At 34.5% G+C, this 15,875-nt stretch overlaps 1 protein-coding gene across 1 annotated transcript in view; it reads right to left on the bottom strand.

Annotated features, from left to right (window-relative positions):
* Window positions 1-15,875, bottom strand: part of SPATA6 (spermatogenesis associated 6) — a 92,984-nt gene that overhangs the window by 53,289 nt on the left and 23,820 nt on the right. The window contains exon 4 of the mRNA XM_054572837.1: window positions 411-452. Within this exon, the coding sequence (XP_054428812.1) occupies window positions 411-452 (42 nt within the window). The remainder of the gene's footprint in view (window positions 1-410; window positions 453-15,875) is intronic.

Here is a 15,875-nt window from a genome sequence, read left to right on the forward strand (position 1 = left end):
TGCTAAATAGATAAGGTTTTATTCTCCTTCACTCCCAATAACAGTCCACACATAAAAACAAAGATAACTGACCACTTCATCAACAAAGCATTTAATTTTAGAAAAATCACAAAAACCTAACAGTCACTTTTTATGAATGTGAAAAAATATATTAGAATGAAGCCAGGTTATTTTTCATTTTCATTTATTACTATTTATTAAATTTTAGAACAGTGTGTTCAAGTATACTTATGTCAATCTTTCTGTATATATTACTTTGACCTATTGACATTTTACATCGAGTGGACCAATACTAGAAACTCAAAAATGTTCTTAATTTCAGAAGGAAGGAAAAAAGAAGAGATATTTAAAAAGCATTTCATTGAAGTGGATTCAAAGGTCAATTACTTTATCAAAATATAATACAGTACCTGGTGGAACTAGTTGAATCAACTCAAACAATGCTGTATCATCTGAAAGTTTAAAGAAAAATTTCAGTAAACAAATTAATTAACAAACAAATACCATTTACTTTCTCACAGAAGTATCTACAAGTCAAAGTACTTTCTGGGTACACTACATATTATATATATTTATATCTTATAAATATACAGTGTCCTTATAAAAGATGCCCTAAAACGCTTCCCTGCCCCTTCCACACGGAGAGAACACAGAGAGAAGATGGCCATGGATAGATAGAAAAGGCACCCAGACAGACATGGAAACTCCTGGTGCCTTTATTTGGGACTTTCAATAAAATCCAGAAGTGTGAGAAATACATTTCTATTGTTTGATAATCCTCTCAGTCTATGGCATTTGTTATAGCAGGACAAACATACTAAGACAGCCAACTAGGAACTGAGGCCTAAATTTAAATCATACAAATCCTGTCTGAATTAAGGTGATCTAGAATTGTTAATGCTCCCTAGTAATCTGCTAAAACAATCATAAATCTGATCTGAAGGAAAACATCCTCTACTATGGTTTTGAATTATTTCTAAAATTGTTACATTCAAAGTCTGCCATTCAGTGAAAACTGACCAAATAAATAGAAAAGAGAATAGTGATTGGAATTAAAAACTGAGAGAAATAACACATAGTAAAAGCAGATAAATAGGAGATTCAGGGGGAAAAAGTAATCAGACTGAGATTTAAAATGTGCTTGATATGCCCAATAAAATAAAATTCAATTTGCATTTCTCTGATGATTAGTGACTTTGAGCATCTTTTCCTGTCTTTTGGCCATCTGTATGTCCTCTTTGGAGAAGCATCTATTAAAGTCTTTTGCCCATTTTTTAAATTGAATTGTATTTTTTTTTGGTGTTGAGTTTGATAAGTTCTCATAAATTTTGGATATTAACACCTTATCAGATGTATCAACAAATATGTTCTTCCTTTCAGTGGGTTGTCTTTTTATTTTGTTGATTGTTTCCCTGGCCATGCAAAAACTTTTGAGATAACACCTCACACCAGTTAGAATGGCAATCACCAATAAATCAACAAACGGTAAGTGCTGGAGAGGATGTGGAGAAAGGAAAACACTTTTGCCTTGTTGGTGGGAATGCAGATTGGTGCAGCCACTGCGGAAAGCAGTATGGAGATACTTCAAAAAATTAGAAATGGAACTGTCTTATGACCCAGCAATCCCACTTCTGGAAATTCATTCAAAGAAACCTGAAACACTGATTCAAAAGAATGTAAGGAGCCTTATGTTCATTGCAGTATTATTTACAATCACCAAGATATGGAAGCAGCCCAGTGTCCACTAGTAGATGAGTGGATAAAACAACTATGAGATGTTTATATAATAGAATACTATTTGGCCATAAAAAAGAAGAAAAATTTACCATTAGCAACAGCATGGATGGGCCTGAGGAACATTAGGCTAAGTGAAATAAGCCAATCAGAGGAAGACAAATACCATATGATTCATTCATATGAGGAATCCAATAAATGAACTGAACAAACAAGCAAACTAGAAACAGACTCATACAGAGCAGGATGAGTTATTGGTGGGGGAAGTTAGGGAGAGGAGGGATCAAGCAAAACAGAAAAAGGACTCACAGACATGGACAACAGTGTAGTGATTGCAGGGGAAAGTGGATATAAGGGGAATAAATGGTAATGGAAAAAATACAATAATTAATAAATAAATAAATAAAACAATAAAACAAACACGAAAAAATAAAATGCAGGATTGAGAATGTTTAACAGAGAACTGGAAACAATTATAAACAACCAAATGGAAAATTTTTAACTTAAAAATAAAATAACTCAAAATTAAATATGATGGATGGATTTATCAGCAAATTGCAAATGACCCAAGAGAGACTTTTAGAATTGGAAGACAATTGTGTGTGTGTGTGTGTATGTGTGTGTGTTTGAGAGAAGTACAGAGAGTCAAAATGATGATGAACAAATAAAAGAGAACAAAGGGATAGACTAAGAGGATCTAACACTGTGTAATTGGATTTACAAAATAAGGGAAGAAAAATACTCATTTGAACAAAGAATCTGTATTTTATTCATTTTTGAATCCCCCGTGAGGGGTGTCCAATCTTTTGGTGTCTCTGGGCCACACTGGAAGAAGAGTTGTCTTGGGCAACACATTAAATACATTGTGATATGCAATCATAAAAAAATCTCATAATGTTTTAAGTAAATTTACGATTTTGTGTTGGGCTGCATTCATAGCCATCCTGGGCGGCACGTGGCCCGCGGGCCGCAGGTCGGACACCCCCGCCCTATATTATCTCATAGTGACAGAGTCTGCACAGGCAATCAAACGGCTTTTTAAAATGACAAATCTTAATTCTAATCGTAAGTCAGTGGATAAGTAATTTTGCTTAAGTAGACTTTTCTATCACCCCTTGAATTGCACAACGTATTTCTTGAATACATCATGGCTGTTTCTCATCTCATTACCAATAAATGTAAGAACAGAAAAGGACTGATGTTAAAGGTGATACTGAAGTAAGAAATAGGCTCTTAAAGGAAGGACCTGTCTTTTAAAAAAATATCTGAACAAAAAATAAAATTTCATTAAAAATCAAACAAACAAAGCAAACATGATAAGCTCAGTGTCATAATTTTCTATACATACTAGTACTATAGATTTCCCTGAGATCACTTATTCTGCAACCTCAACTATTTGAAAGACATGTTTACAAACAAACTAGAAAATACACTAAAAAAATATGGGCTGTCAATACCATAATATTAATTACTACCATTTGGAGAGTATCTTCTACGGGTCAGGACTGAGCTCCTATAAGCTTCACACAAATCCTCAAGACAACTCCCACAAGTGATTATCTCCATTTTACAAATTAAAAAAATAAGGTCAAGGTAAGCAAAGATAGTAACTTCCTGAGCTGAGATTTGAGCTCAGCTAAAACTAGTTGTCTTCAAGGTTTGCACTCTTTTCATTAACAATGCTGCTGGAACTAAAAAGTAGTGATTTACAAAATAAATGTGAGGTGAAGAAGTTGTATATTGAATGAGGAGTACAATAAAGAGGACAGGAGCTAGATGGGGCCAAAGAGGAAGACAGGGAATACTTTTTAAGATGGGAATGTACAGCATGTTTACATGGAGTGTGTGTAACAAGATAAATTGGAGGATACAGAGGGAAAAAATTAGAATATAATGAACAAGAAGCTAGAAATGGCATGAGAAGATGAGTAAAGGAAACCAATATCCAAAATAACTTTGAGCAGAAGAGAGAAACTTCATCCTCTAAGACCAGGAGAAAGAAGATACGAATAAGAAATAACGTAGGTGACTTTTAGGACAAGGGTACAGGGAATGGAAGGATTACTACGATGGCCTCAATTTTGGTCAGTGAAGTAGGAAGGAGAGTCATTTGTTCATCTTAAGAATTTTGGAGTTTAAACAAGAGACAGGTTATAGGAGAAATGAATATACTTGGAGTACCTAAATGACAAATTAGGAGTTCTCCAAGAAGCAAAGAGACTGGAAGTTAACACCGAGAAGCAGCTTGTGGCAGCACCAATCTGAAGCTCATGAGTCTATCGGCAACACCAAGCTAATGCTTATGAAATAGATGTTTGCCAAACAGATTAAAACTATAATCTACTGTTTAAAAAATAGTAAAGTAATACCAGAATTTGAAGAACTATATCAATCAAATTTAGAAAAATGAAAGTGAGATGGTATAATTCAGGAAAGATGTAAAAACAGAAGAAGTCATTTCAAAAATGAATATTAAACTGTAACAAAAGCAAATAAACACAACAGATAATGCCCTAAAAGAAACTGAACAAAAAAATGGGATCTTTCTTAATCACAAAGAAACAAAAGAAATTTAAATATGAGAGAAAATAACAAATACTAAACAGGCAAAAAAGATTCAACATACTACAATAGTAGAGCCTGATGAAGAAAACTAAGGTAAAGGAAGAAAATAAACACTAAATAGTATAGTTCAGGAAACTGCAGAAATTAAAAAAATAAAACATATAAATGAAACAGAATGCATCATACCAAGAATAGCAAGCCATTAAAAAAGAGAAAACTACTTCACAGCATATTCTAGTAAAATTACTAGGCTTAAAAAATATTTTAGGTATCTAAGCAAAAAAAAAATGACTTATAAATGAAAGAACATTAAACTTTGAGAAAATGATTTAAATATCTGAGGAAGAACTGGGGTTAAGTAAAGCAAAAATTAAAAAGCTAAAACTATAAAAGTAAGCACAGGAGAAAAATTATTAATTCAAGCAAAAAGCAAAATTCTTGCAGGAAAGTAATCATAGTCTGTATACCACATGGTTCAGCTATAAATACTTTTAACATGGTCATAAAAATATAAACCAAAATTATAATATAACTGTATTAAAAGGAAAAAAGACAGAAAATGGGCATATATATGTTTTGAGAGAAAGCAGAGGATTTATGAAAAGTATTTATATCCTCATTTTCCATAAGGGAAAGTAGAAATAATATCTAAAATTAAAAATAAAAATGTTTCAAGGGCAGAATAAGCATGCTAAAGATATGTAGGTGGGTACAAAGAAAAACATTTTTAACAACATGAGACGGAGTCCCTGCAGGAGTGGGCAGTGATGAAGGAGAGGGCGCTTACAGGGCTGCTGTTTTCTGTGGTAAGCGCTGTACACTACATACAGCTCTGCTATACAGTCAACCAGTACAATTCTATAACCAATTAAAATATTTTGATAAAAGTAAAAAACAAGTTTAAAAAGATTAGCATTTACATATGTGTGTGTGTGTGTGTGTACACACACACACACACACACACATGGTCTAAGCAAGTCCTATAGAATATTAAAATTAATATAAAAAATTATTTCATAAAGAAAAGTGAAAGGCTAAAATAAAGCCAAGGAAGGAAATAACCCTTTTGTAAAAGATCTAAGTAAAGTGAAAATGCCCCAGCCCAGCCAGAATCACTCTGGAAAGTGAATGTTCCTGGAAACCAAACCTAAATTATGTAAATTACATCTACTGGAATATGGGAAGGAATTAACCTCATTTTATAGTTGCACTTCACCTTATAACTAAGTAATGAAAATTTTCTTCCCTCTGAAAAAATTTCATTTTCATGTGCTTTTAGTGTGAGTTAAAAGTAAATGCACTGCAAAACTCCAGAAATCCTGGTCATGTGTAGCAAATCAAAAGCTACAGGAAATACCTTGAGAGAATGCCAGAATGCTCTTAACTCTCTGTATCAGCAAGAACAACTGCTATAATAATTTTTTCTAAACACTGATTTACCTGCCCTAACTACAAAGCTGAAGGTGAATTCGTTGGAATTCATTTGCCATTGCACATTTAAAATATACACTAAAAATTAAATTGAAAAAACAAGTAAAATAAAATACGCATTCTGAGTCCTATAAGCTATCCTGAGGATCCAGGCAAGGATACTCAAACTCATAGACTTTGAGGATTTATTCTCAGCCTTCAAATCTCTACCTGAAAGCATTTTAAAAACCCCAAACACGAGGTAAGGACTAATTCCCAGAAGCTGAAAAGCAGGGACTTTCATGAAACTGCCATTTTTCCCTACAGGCAAGAAAAAGCAATAGGGAAACCTAGTAACCTACTGCAATATAAATAAAGATCATTATCTTCTCTTTATCCAAATGTTGAAGGGAATGAAGCCAGAGTAGCTATTATAAAATTTCAAATACAAAATATATTTGCTAATCAAAGGATTATAGCACTACAAATAGGTATCTCTCAATTGGACAATTCCAACACTCACAAAAGTAATAATGACAAGCAGTATTATATTTTATTTAACTCCTTGGATATCAAATATCTAGCATATGACATGTATTGCCATATGCACTAGAAATACAGAAAAGAGAAAAAGTCTCTGCTCTTATAAAACTGTCATTCTAAAGAAAGAAAAATAAAAAAATAAATAACAGCACTAGTAAGAAAAAAGAGGAGGACCATTCTTGACTATTTACCCTGAGCAGTGCCCTTTTACACCTCTTGTCTTGGTGGAAATATTAAAAGCATATTATAACCTGGTGTAGAAAATATGGTAACTCTTAAAGATAATGGGATAGTGATTGAGATACTGAGCAAAGTGATGCTCTTTTAGATATATTGGTGAGAAAATGCTTCTTATTATGGTGATAAATTTGAGCAGTGACTGCAAAGAAGTGAGGGAGCAAGCATTATGTTTATCTGCATGAACAGCCTTTCAGACAGGATACCTGTATCAGCATACTGTGCGTGTGCAAGTGTTTGTGTGCAAGTGCATGAGTGTGTGTGTGTGTGTGTGTGTGTGTGTGTGTAGAAGAGAATCTAAACCTTCAGTGAGAAAGAATGAAAACCCACAGTTTCAACAAAGAAGTAGAAACTTTTCATTCCCTTTCTTGCTTAAAAATGGTTCACAGAGTATAGTTTTAGCTATAAATAATTTTATTCTCATAAATCCAGAATTAAAACCTTATCCCTAAAGAGAATGCCTTCTCTATGTATGTAAAAATCCCTGTGATGCCTTTAATATCACTGGCACTTAATATCATTTTCTATATCATAAATATACGAGGTCTGTCCTGAAGGTATCTAGCCATGTAATATGAAAAATAGAGACATTTATTGAAGAAGATACAAGATAAAAGAAACATTGTACATAGGACAATGATACCTCAGTCCTCTTCAAAGTAGGCACCTTAGGACCTCACACAGTTCTCCCAATCACTATAAGCTGCCCCATCGTATTTTCTTGAATCTCATCGAAGGTCTGAAATCTCTTCCCTTTCAAAGGTGACTTTAGTTTTGAGAAAAGCCAGAAGTCACAGAGCACCAAATCTGGGCGTAGCTGGGCTGAAACACCTGGGTGATCTGATGTTTTGGCAAAAAAACTGCACAAGACATGATGCATAAGCAGGCGCGTTGTCATGATGAAGCTGTTAATTACCAGGTACCCATAGCTGCTGCCTTTTGAATCATTCAAATAGTTTTCGTAGAGGAATGTTCAAGCTTAACACAAAATTTCAAGCATATCTGTTGCCTTACTCATTCAGTCATTTTGAACGCAATGGCCACCCAGAATACATGCTCACTCAATAGCATCTACCGCCCCCACTGACTAGTACAGTGAAGTCATCATTGTTCACACATGTGCATTCCAGTCCACACTCCTTGGCTGCCAGCTTACATCGATGTTGCACAAACCATTCTCATTGTATTAACAATGGATGGACTTTTTCTGGACAAACTCATATACTTCCCCAGCATCTTAGGTGATTCTGGGCCTCAGGAGTTTCCTTAGAGGTGAGAAATGGTACTGGTAAGTTCTCCACTAATAACAATAGTATTGGGTTGCCCAAAAAGTCTGTTTAGTTTTTTCCATAAAATAATAGACAGATTTTCCATTTTCACCAATAACTTTATTGATTTGGATATTTTGAGTTGTTGGCTATCTCCTGCATGGTATAACATTCATTGTTCTCAGGTAATGTCTCAATTCAATCACGATCAACGTCAACTGATCTACCCAACTGTGGAGTATCATCCAGTGAGAAATCTCCAGCATGAAACTTCACAAACTACTTTTGACATGTTTGATCGGTCATAGCACCTTCTCCATACATTGCACAAATCATTTATTGCATTTCAGTTGCATTTTTACCTTTCTTGAGATAATAAAGCATAATATATGAAAAAATGTTGCTTATTTTCTTCCATCTTCAATATTAAAATGGCTAAACAAAAATTTACCAATTTAAAAATTTTTTTAATGCACACTGATATGACAGCTGTCACAATACAATATAACAAAATTGTTTCAAATGAAGTTAAGGACAACTAAGCACTGCTGGAGCTATCTTACAAAACAAAACAAAACAAAATGAACTTCTTGGCCAACCCAATAATAACACATTACCAATAGTAATAACCATGGGATATTTTTAAGGGTTTACTGTGTGCCAAAGACTGTTGTGTTTTACCTGAGGTTACTCAAGGGCTACTTATCAATCAGACTGTCCAATTAAGGGGATCCTAGAGTCTCCTTGAGCATTTGGACCACGCTCTATTTGTTTTTAGACAATATATTCTTAATTAATTAATTTTGGATTTTAGACAGTCGGAAGGACAAGCACACATAAGTTTTGCATGTTACACATGGGAAATGATATATGTAACTTCCAATTCCTGAAGAGAATAGGTAAGTGGAAATTCTGGAAGAATCCACATAGATTCTGTGTTTCCTTACTTGAAATACTTCCCTTTGCATTCACTGACATAAAGCCTGCTTTCTTCTTTGCGCTCAACTTTATATTTTATTTGAAGGGACTGTTTCTACCATTTCTATCATCGCTCTATGTTTGAAGGATCAGAACTATGGAGACTTACTGCAGGGACATCTATGAGCTATCTCCACACCATTAAATCCCTCTTTTTTCTCCTTCCATTAGAGACCTATGCAGTTCTATCAAAGGTTACACATGTACCACCTGAAACAAAGGAAGATATGTTCAAGTTAAGCCAACAGCATACTATTCAATACATCTCCCATCCTACTGAGATTAGAATAAATCTGAAGACCTGATGGAAGTTATGGATCACAGATCTCTTATTTTTAGAATATGATTGGGAGATATGAGGCCTGAAACTGCTGTAATTTTGCTACCATGAATTTTTACTACCATAAAGAAGGTTAAGATTGAGGAAGATATAATTATAAAGGTATAAACAATTAAAACAGAGCCTCAAAAGATATGTATCAGTTTGGGTCCAATTAGGAGACAGAAACCACACAGGGAAAGTTTAATAGAAAGAATTAACTATGAGGGGGGTTAAGGTAATGAGGGATAGTCTAGGAAGACATAAAGAGAACTTAAAGAATACAGGGATAGCAGATAGAAGGAACCATCAGTCCTGGGCTCAGCCAGAGCACGGAGGAAGAGCTCTCCCCAAGCTCTCATCCCCAGTGCTGAGCTCCAGAACTTGCTAGAGAGAGTGCAGCCTTGGCTCACTGAGAGCTGCTTTAGTGCCATGCCAGTAGAACTTACTGGAAACCCGTCTTCTGGAACTTGTCACAAATCACTCCTCTAGGGTGCCAGGGAGGCGCTTCACCAGAGGCACTTCATTACAAAACTACCCAGGGGGCAGTTAGTGGACGCTGCTGTTGGCCACCATGTATGGAAATATCTGAGCACCAGAGAGGTTGCAAGAGCCATGGAAGCTTGGTCCTGAGGAAAAAACAGGCAGTGTGCAGGAGCCTGCCAAGCAGGCACACCCACATCTGGAAGCAAAACTCTTTCCCTCTGCAATGTTACTCCAGGGCCCTCTACTACACAATGCTTCAGTGCCAGCTGGAAAGAAACAAATATTTAAAGGGCCAGACCAACTTCCACAGATCAGGCAGAAAGATTAGATTGGAACTGTGGGGTAGTAAATCAATAACCAGTACATTATATGAAGCAAAAACTGATAAAAATGAAAGAAACAGAAAATTCAGTAATTATAGTTGAACATTCAAATGCCTTTCTCTCAGTAATTGATAAAACAACCAGGTCTCTTCTAGCCCCCAAGAAATAAAATCAGCAAGAATACAGAAGACTTGAACATTATCAACTGACTTGACCAAGTGACAGAAATAGACTGATATAGAATAATCAAATCAACAAGAACAAAATACTCATTCCATTCAAGTGTACTTAGAATATTTTCAGAAAAAAATCATGTACCAAGTAGGTAGAAGAAAGGGATATAAGGATTAAAATTAAAATCAATAAAATAGAAAAGGTTATTGAAATAAAAAATAATTCTCAAAAAATATGAACAAAATTGGTAAACCTTTAGGCCAACCATCCAAGTAAAGAAAACAGAGAAAACACCAATTACTCAAGTCAACAGTGAAAGAAAGGACATCATTACTCAAACTACAAATATCAAAAGAACCATAAAGGAAAACTATGAACAATTTTAAGTACACAGAAAAGACATCTTAGATGAAATGCACATTTCTAGAAAGACACAAATATCAGAGTTAACTCAAGGAGAAATACAGATATATATATACATACATACATGTATATGTCAAGAATTTGATATAGTAATTTTATCCTCCCCCCCCAAAAAAAAAAACAAATCCAGATGTCTTCACTGGTGAGTCCTAACAAATATTTAAAGCTGAAATAATATTAATCTTACACAACTCTTCCAGGAAATACAGAAAGAAGGAACATCTTTTAATTCATTCTGTATGGCCAGTATTACCCTAGTAACACAGCAAGACAAAGAACCTACATAACTACAAACCAGTGTTCCTCATAAATACAAAAAAATCATTAAAAAAATATGAGCACACTGAATCCGGGAAAATATACAAAGAATTATCTACCATAACCAACTAGGATTTATCTCAGGAGTGAAAGGTTGGTTTAATACTGGAAAATCCATAATATGATAAACCATATTTATAAAACAACGAGGAAAAAAACACATGATTATCTTAACACAGAGAAAGCATATGACAAAATCTAATATCCACACATGATAAAAACTTTCAACCAGGACTAGATCTCTTCTTCTATTAATAGGTCTCCTGATAAAGAGCGTCTACAATAAAAATTATAGCTAACATATTTAATATGAAGAATGTACTCTCCTGGCATCAGAAACAAGTAAAGAATGTTTGCTTTCACCACTTCTTTTTAACATTGTACTGAAGGCTTGAGCCGGGGGAGTAAGGCAAGAAAAAAATTAAAGGTATACAGATTAGAAAGGAAAAAGTAAAACTGCTTTTATTCTCAGACCATATTATTCTGAATAGAAAATATCAACAAAAACAACAAAAACTCTATCTGAACTAAAAACTAGTTTAGCATGTTCAAAGTTCACTATCAATACATAAGATCAATTTTATTTCTATAGAATAGCAAATAAGAATTCAAAATTAATTTTTTAAATACAACTCTATTCATGATAGTATCAAAAATAAAATACAAATAAACTTAACAAAAGAAATGTATAACCTGTATGCTGAAAACTACAAAACATTGCTCAGAGAAATTAATAATCAGCTAAAAAAATGAACACACCATGTTCATCAATTAGAGATATGATAATTTATGAAGGCAGTTCTCCCAAAATTTATCCCTAGATTAAACATTATTTCTATCTTAGTCAATATTCTTACTATCCAATTTCCAACAAGCTTTTATGCAGAAATTGATAAACTGACTCTAGGATAGCCATACAGATGAATAGAACAGACTAGAGAGTCCTGAAGTAACCCCTCATGTTTAGAGTCCTCTGGTATTCATCAAAGGTGCAAAGGCAAGTAAATGGGAGAAAGGGTAGTTTCTCTAACAAATGATGAAGGGACAGCTGTATAGCCACTTATCAAAACAGAGGGGTGGGGAGGGAGGGAGGAAGGAGAGAGGGGCGGGAGAACGGAAGAAAGGAGGGATGGAAGGAAGGGAGGAGGGGAGGGAAGAAGGGATCTACAGACCCTTACCACTCACCATACACAAAAATTAACTCGAAATGAATCATAGGCCTAAATATAAGAAATAAAATTACAAAATATCTAGAAGGAAAGATAGGAGAAGGATTTAGTGACCTTGGTTAAACAAAGATTTATGTCATAGACATGACACCAAAAACAGGATCCACTAAAAAAACGATACATTGGCCTTCATAACTTATTCTTCAAAAGACACCATTAAAAGAATAAAAAGACAAGACAGAGACTGGGAGAAAATATTTACAAATCATGTATCTGATAAAGGACTTATATTTAGAATATTTTTTAAAAAGAAAAAAACCTTGCAACTCAATAAGATACACCACCCAATTCAAAAATGGGCGAAAGATTTGAATAAGCATTTTACAAGAAAATATAAATACCTAAAACAAATGCTTAACTTCATTTAGTGACAATTTAAATACAAGATAACACTACAACATCTGCTGAAATGGCTATGTTCTAAAAGACTGAGAATATCAAGTCTTGGGGATGATATGGAAAAACTGAAAACTTCATACATCGCTGGTAGGAATAAAAATGGTACAACAACTTTGGAAAACCTGTTGACAGTTTCTTAAAAAGTGAAACATACAGTTACCGTACAATTCAGCATATGTCTATAGGGGGCCACTTTGCGAGGTATCGGGAACTGTAGTCCCGCACAAGCTGGGGCCTGGGAGAAGCCCCATAAGACTTGGCTGGAACATTGGTAACGCAGTTGATAGGCAGAACCCAATAATAGCTCTGAGGGTCCCCAGGGGAAATAAGGCCTAGAAGTAAATTACACTTCTTGAAACATGCTTTGTTTCTCCCTCAAGCCCCATTAATCTCATACCAGATAACCAGCTCAAGGCTGGGAAGGAAATTTATAAAATTCCTGGACCCAAATCCCATCTGAGGCCATAATGTTTCCTCATCTCGGACCAAAGCAATCCAGTGTTTCCCTGTCACTGTCTTCTGTAAACATCACCTATTCTCTGTAAGCTTAAGTTACTGATCTAATTAGATTACCTATACATTCCTGCTACCCGTCCTCTGCCTGTAACCCTCTCAATAAAAGCCAGTGAGCATGGGGGCTCGGGACATTCCCCACTGGAGGGAATCACCTTCCCCTTTCCTTGACAGGCAAACGGCATCTGGAAAGACTCTTCCACCCGTGGCGAAGACTCCCATATATAGCCATATATTTTTAGCAACGTTGTTCATGATAGCCATAAACTAGAAACAATCCTAATGTCTGTCCAAATGTTCATAAACTAGAAATAATGTTAAATCTAAAGATAAACTTTGGGAGAATTGTCTTCAAAGCTCTGATCTATGCACATCATGTGTCATTGCATTTTTTAAGATGATCTTTAATTTCTCTCAGCAATGCTTTAGAGTTTTTGGCAGGGGAAATAAGTCCCACACAATAAAATAATATTCATCCATAGAAAGGAATGAACTACTACTACACGAGACAACACGGATAAATCTCAGAAGCATTATGCTAAGTAAAAGAATACAGCCACAAAAAGCTACATATTATATTAATCCATTTATATGAAATTTCTAGAAAAGGCAAATACAGAAAGACAGAAAAAAAAAAAAAACAGTGGTTCCGGGGGACTGGAAGTGGGAATAGAGGATCACTGCAAATAAGCATGAGGGAACTCCCCAGAGTGATGGAAATACTCTAAATTGTTTTGTTAGGATAGTTCACAACTGTTTACATTTTCTAGGAATCATTTAACTACAGTTACAAGGGGTGAATTTTGTGAGATGCAAACTATAACTCACTAAGACTATTAAAGTAAGGAAAGGAGAGAAGAATGACCCTGCCTTTTCTATGAGAACTATATTTCACAGTAACCAAACTGCTGAGAAGGACAAAAAATTTTGGAATTGAAGCTAATAAATACAGAAAGAATGACAATATTATTTTAAAATAGCACATATTGTAACTCCTAATGAAAAGATGTATTTTTCTTAATTTCTCTATAATGTTGAACATTTTTAATTGGAAAAATAAATTAAGCAGAAAAGAAGTATGCAATTCTACTATTTTATACAGAGCTCCTACTTGTAAATATTGCTATATTAACCATTTTTAAAGTTATTTTCTGAACTGTAAAAAAAAAAAAAGAAAAGAAAAGATGGCTCTCAGCAAACACTAAAACTATTAGATGAAAGGCTGGTGAACTTTACAATGGAAGAGTGAGGCTAATGCTGCCTGGGTCAACGTCACTAAACTTAACACAATTAGACATTTATTGCCACTCCATAAGATGCAATCATACATACACATCACCAACTATGAAGGATTTTTGCCAAAACATAAAATAAGCCTGAGTTTAATCAGTTCTCTAGGGGTAATTTCAATTTACATAATACAAGTAATAAACAAGCTAACTTGCAATTAGCCGAATCCAAATTGTGGGACAGTCTAAAGGACCTGGTTTTTCTAACAAATTCACAGCATTAAAAAAGAAAAAAGTAAAAACACTATTATAGAAAAAAAAAGCTTAAGAGCATATACAATGTGTGAACCACATTTTGACTAGATCCCGAGTTTAGCAAACCAAGCTTAAAAGACATTTTGGTGATTAATGGGGAAATCTGTACAATGACTGTATTCGATGTTATTAAGGAATTACATTAATTTTGTTAGGTGTGATACCAGCATGACGGAGAGAAAATATTATATATATCTATACACACACACACACACACATATATGTGTATATATACATGTATATATATTTGTAGTGAAAGGATGTATGTATAGAATTAACAATTTTTTTTAAGCATCAGGGTGAACATGCAGTAAGATCGGCAATATGTCAAACATTGCTGAAGTTGTGTAATACATATATGGCACTTCGACATTCTCTCCTCCCACTTTTAGTGTGTTTCTAATTTTTCATATTAATGAGGGTAAGGGACAATGAAAGACTGCAAAACTGAGAGTAAAAAACGTAAAAGAAAAAGGGACCCAAAGCTCACAAAAGAGGCCAGGAATAAAGACTGATGTGGAAGCCATCAGAACGGGTAATATATATAAAACCAAGTCTTTGGAGAGTAAATAAGAGTAGAAACTAAGCAAAAAGACATCAAAGAAATGAGGCTGGTGGAATACCAATATTTAAAGCCAGGGCAGAGAAAGACGAAGTTCAGAAAGATACCGAAAAGATGTCAGTGATGGGTAGAAGAGACCTAAGAGAAAAGATGAATCACTGAAATGCAGGCATTAAAATTTCGAAATGATAACAACTAAGTACTCTTTTATAGCCCCAAAATTTCAAATCAAATAGAAAAAAACTGTTTTTAATGGTTTTTACTTTATATAATTTTTTATTTTTCATACAGTTGACATACAATATTATATTAGTTCTGGGAGTACAACCCAGGGCTCAGACATTATATAACCTACTAACTGATCATCCCGATAAATCTAGTACCCCTCTGACACCATGTATAGTTATTACAATATTATTGACTATATTGCCTGTGCTGTCCTTTACATCGCCCTGACTATTCTGTAACTGCCAATTTGTACTTCTTAATCCCTTCACCTGTTTCACTCATCCCCCCAACCCTCCTCCCATCTGGCAACCATCAAAATGTTCTCTGTATCTATGAGTTTGTTTCTGTTCTGCTTGTTTGTTTGCTTTTTGGATTCAATAGTTGACAGATATATATTTTTATAACAGAAGAATTTCAGAATGATGATACAATTGTCTTCATACCTTCTAACATACAGTTTCCCAGATATTGAGTAAAATGTTCAGGAAATATTAAAAATCACACACCCACTGGCACCAAATTGCCACCTAGTTAGTCTGCTACAGTGAAAGAGAATACCAAGTGAAAGAACAGCTATAAAAACTAAGGTATTGTCACAGGCCATAAAGAATTCCCTGGAGAA

The sequence above is a fragment of the Pteronotus mesoamericanus genome, unplaced genomic scaffold, assembly GCF_021234165.1.
Source record: "Pteronotus mesoamericanus isolate MK-2021 breed Mesoamerican mustached bat unplaced genomic scaffold, CSHL_Meso_final contig_105, whole genome shotgun sequence".
Lineage (NCBI taxonomy): Eukaryota > Metazoa > Chordata > Mammalia > Chiroptera > Mormoopidae > Pteronotus > Pteronotus mesoamericanus.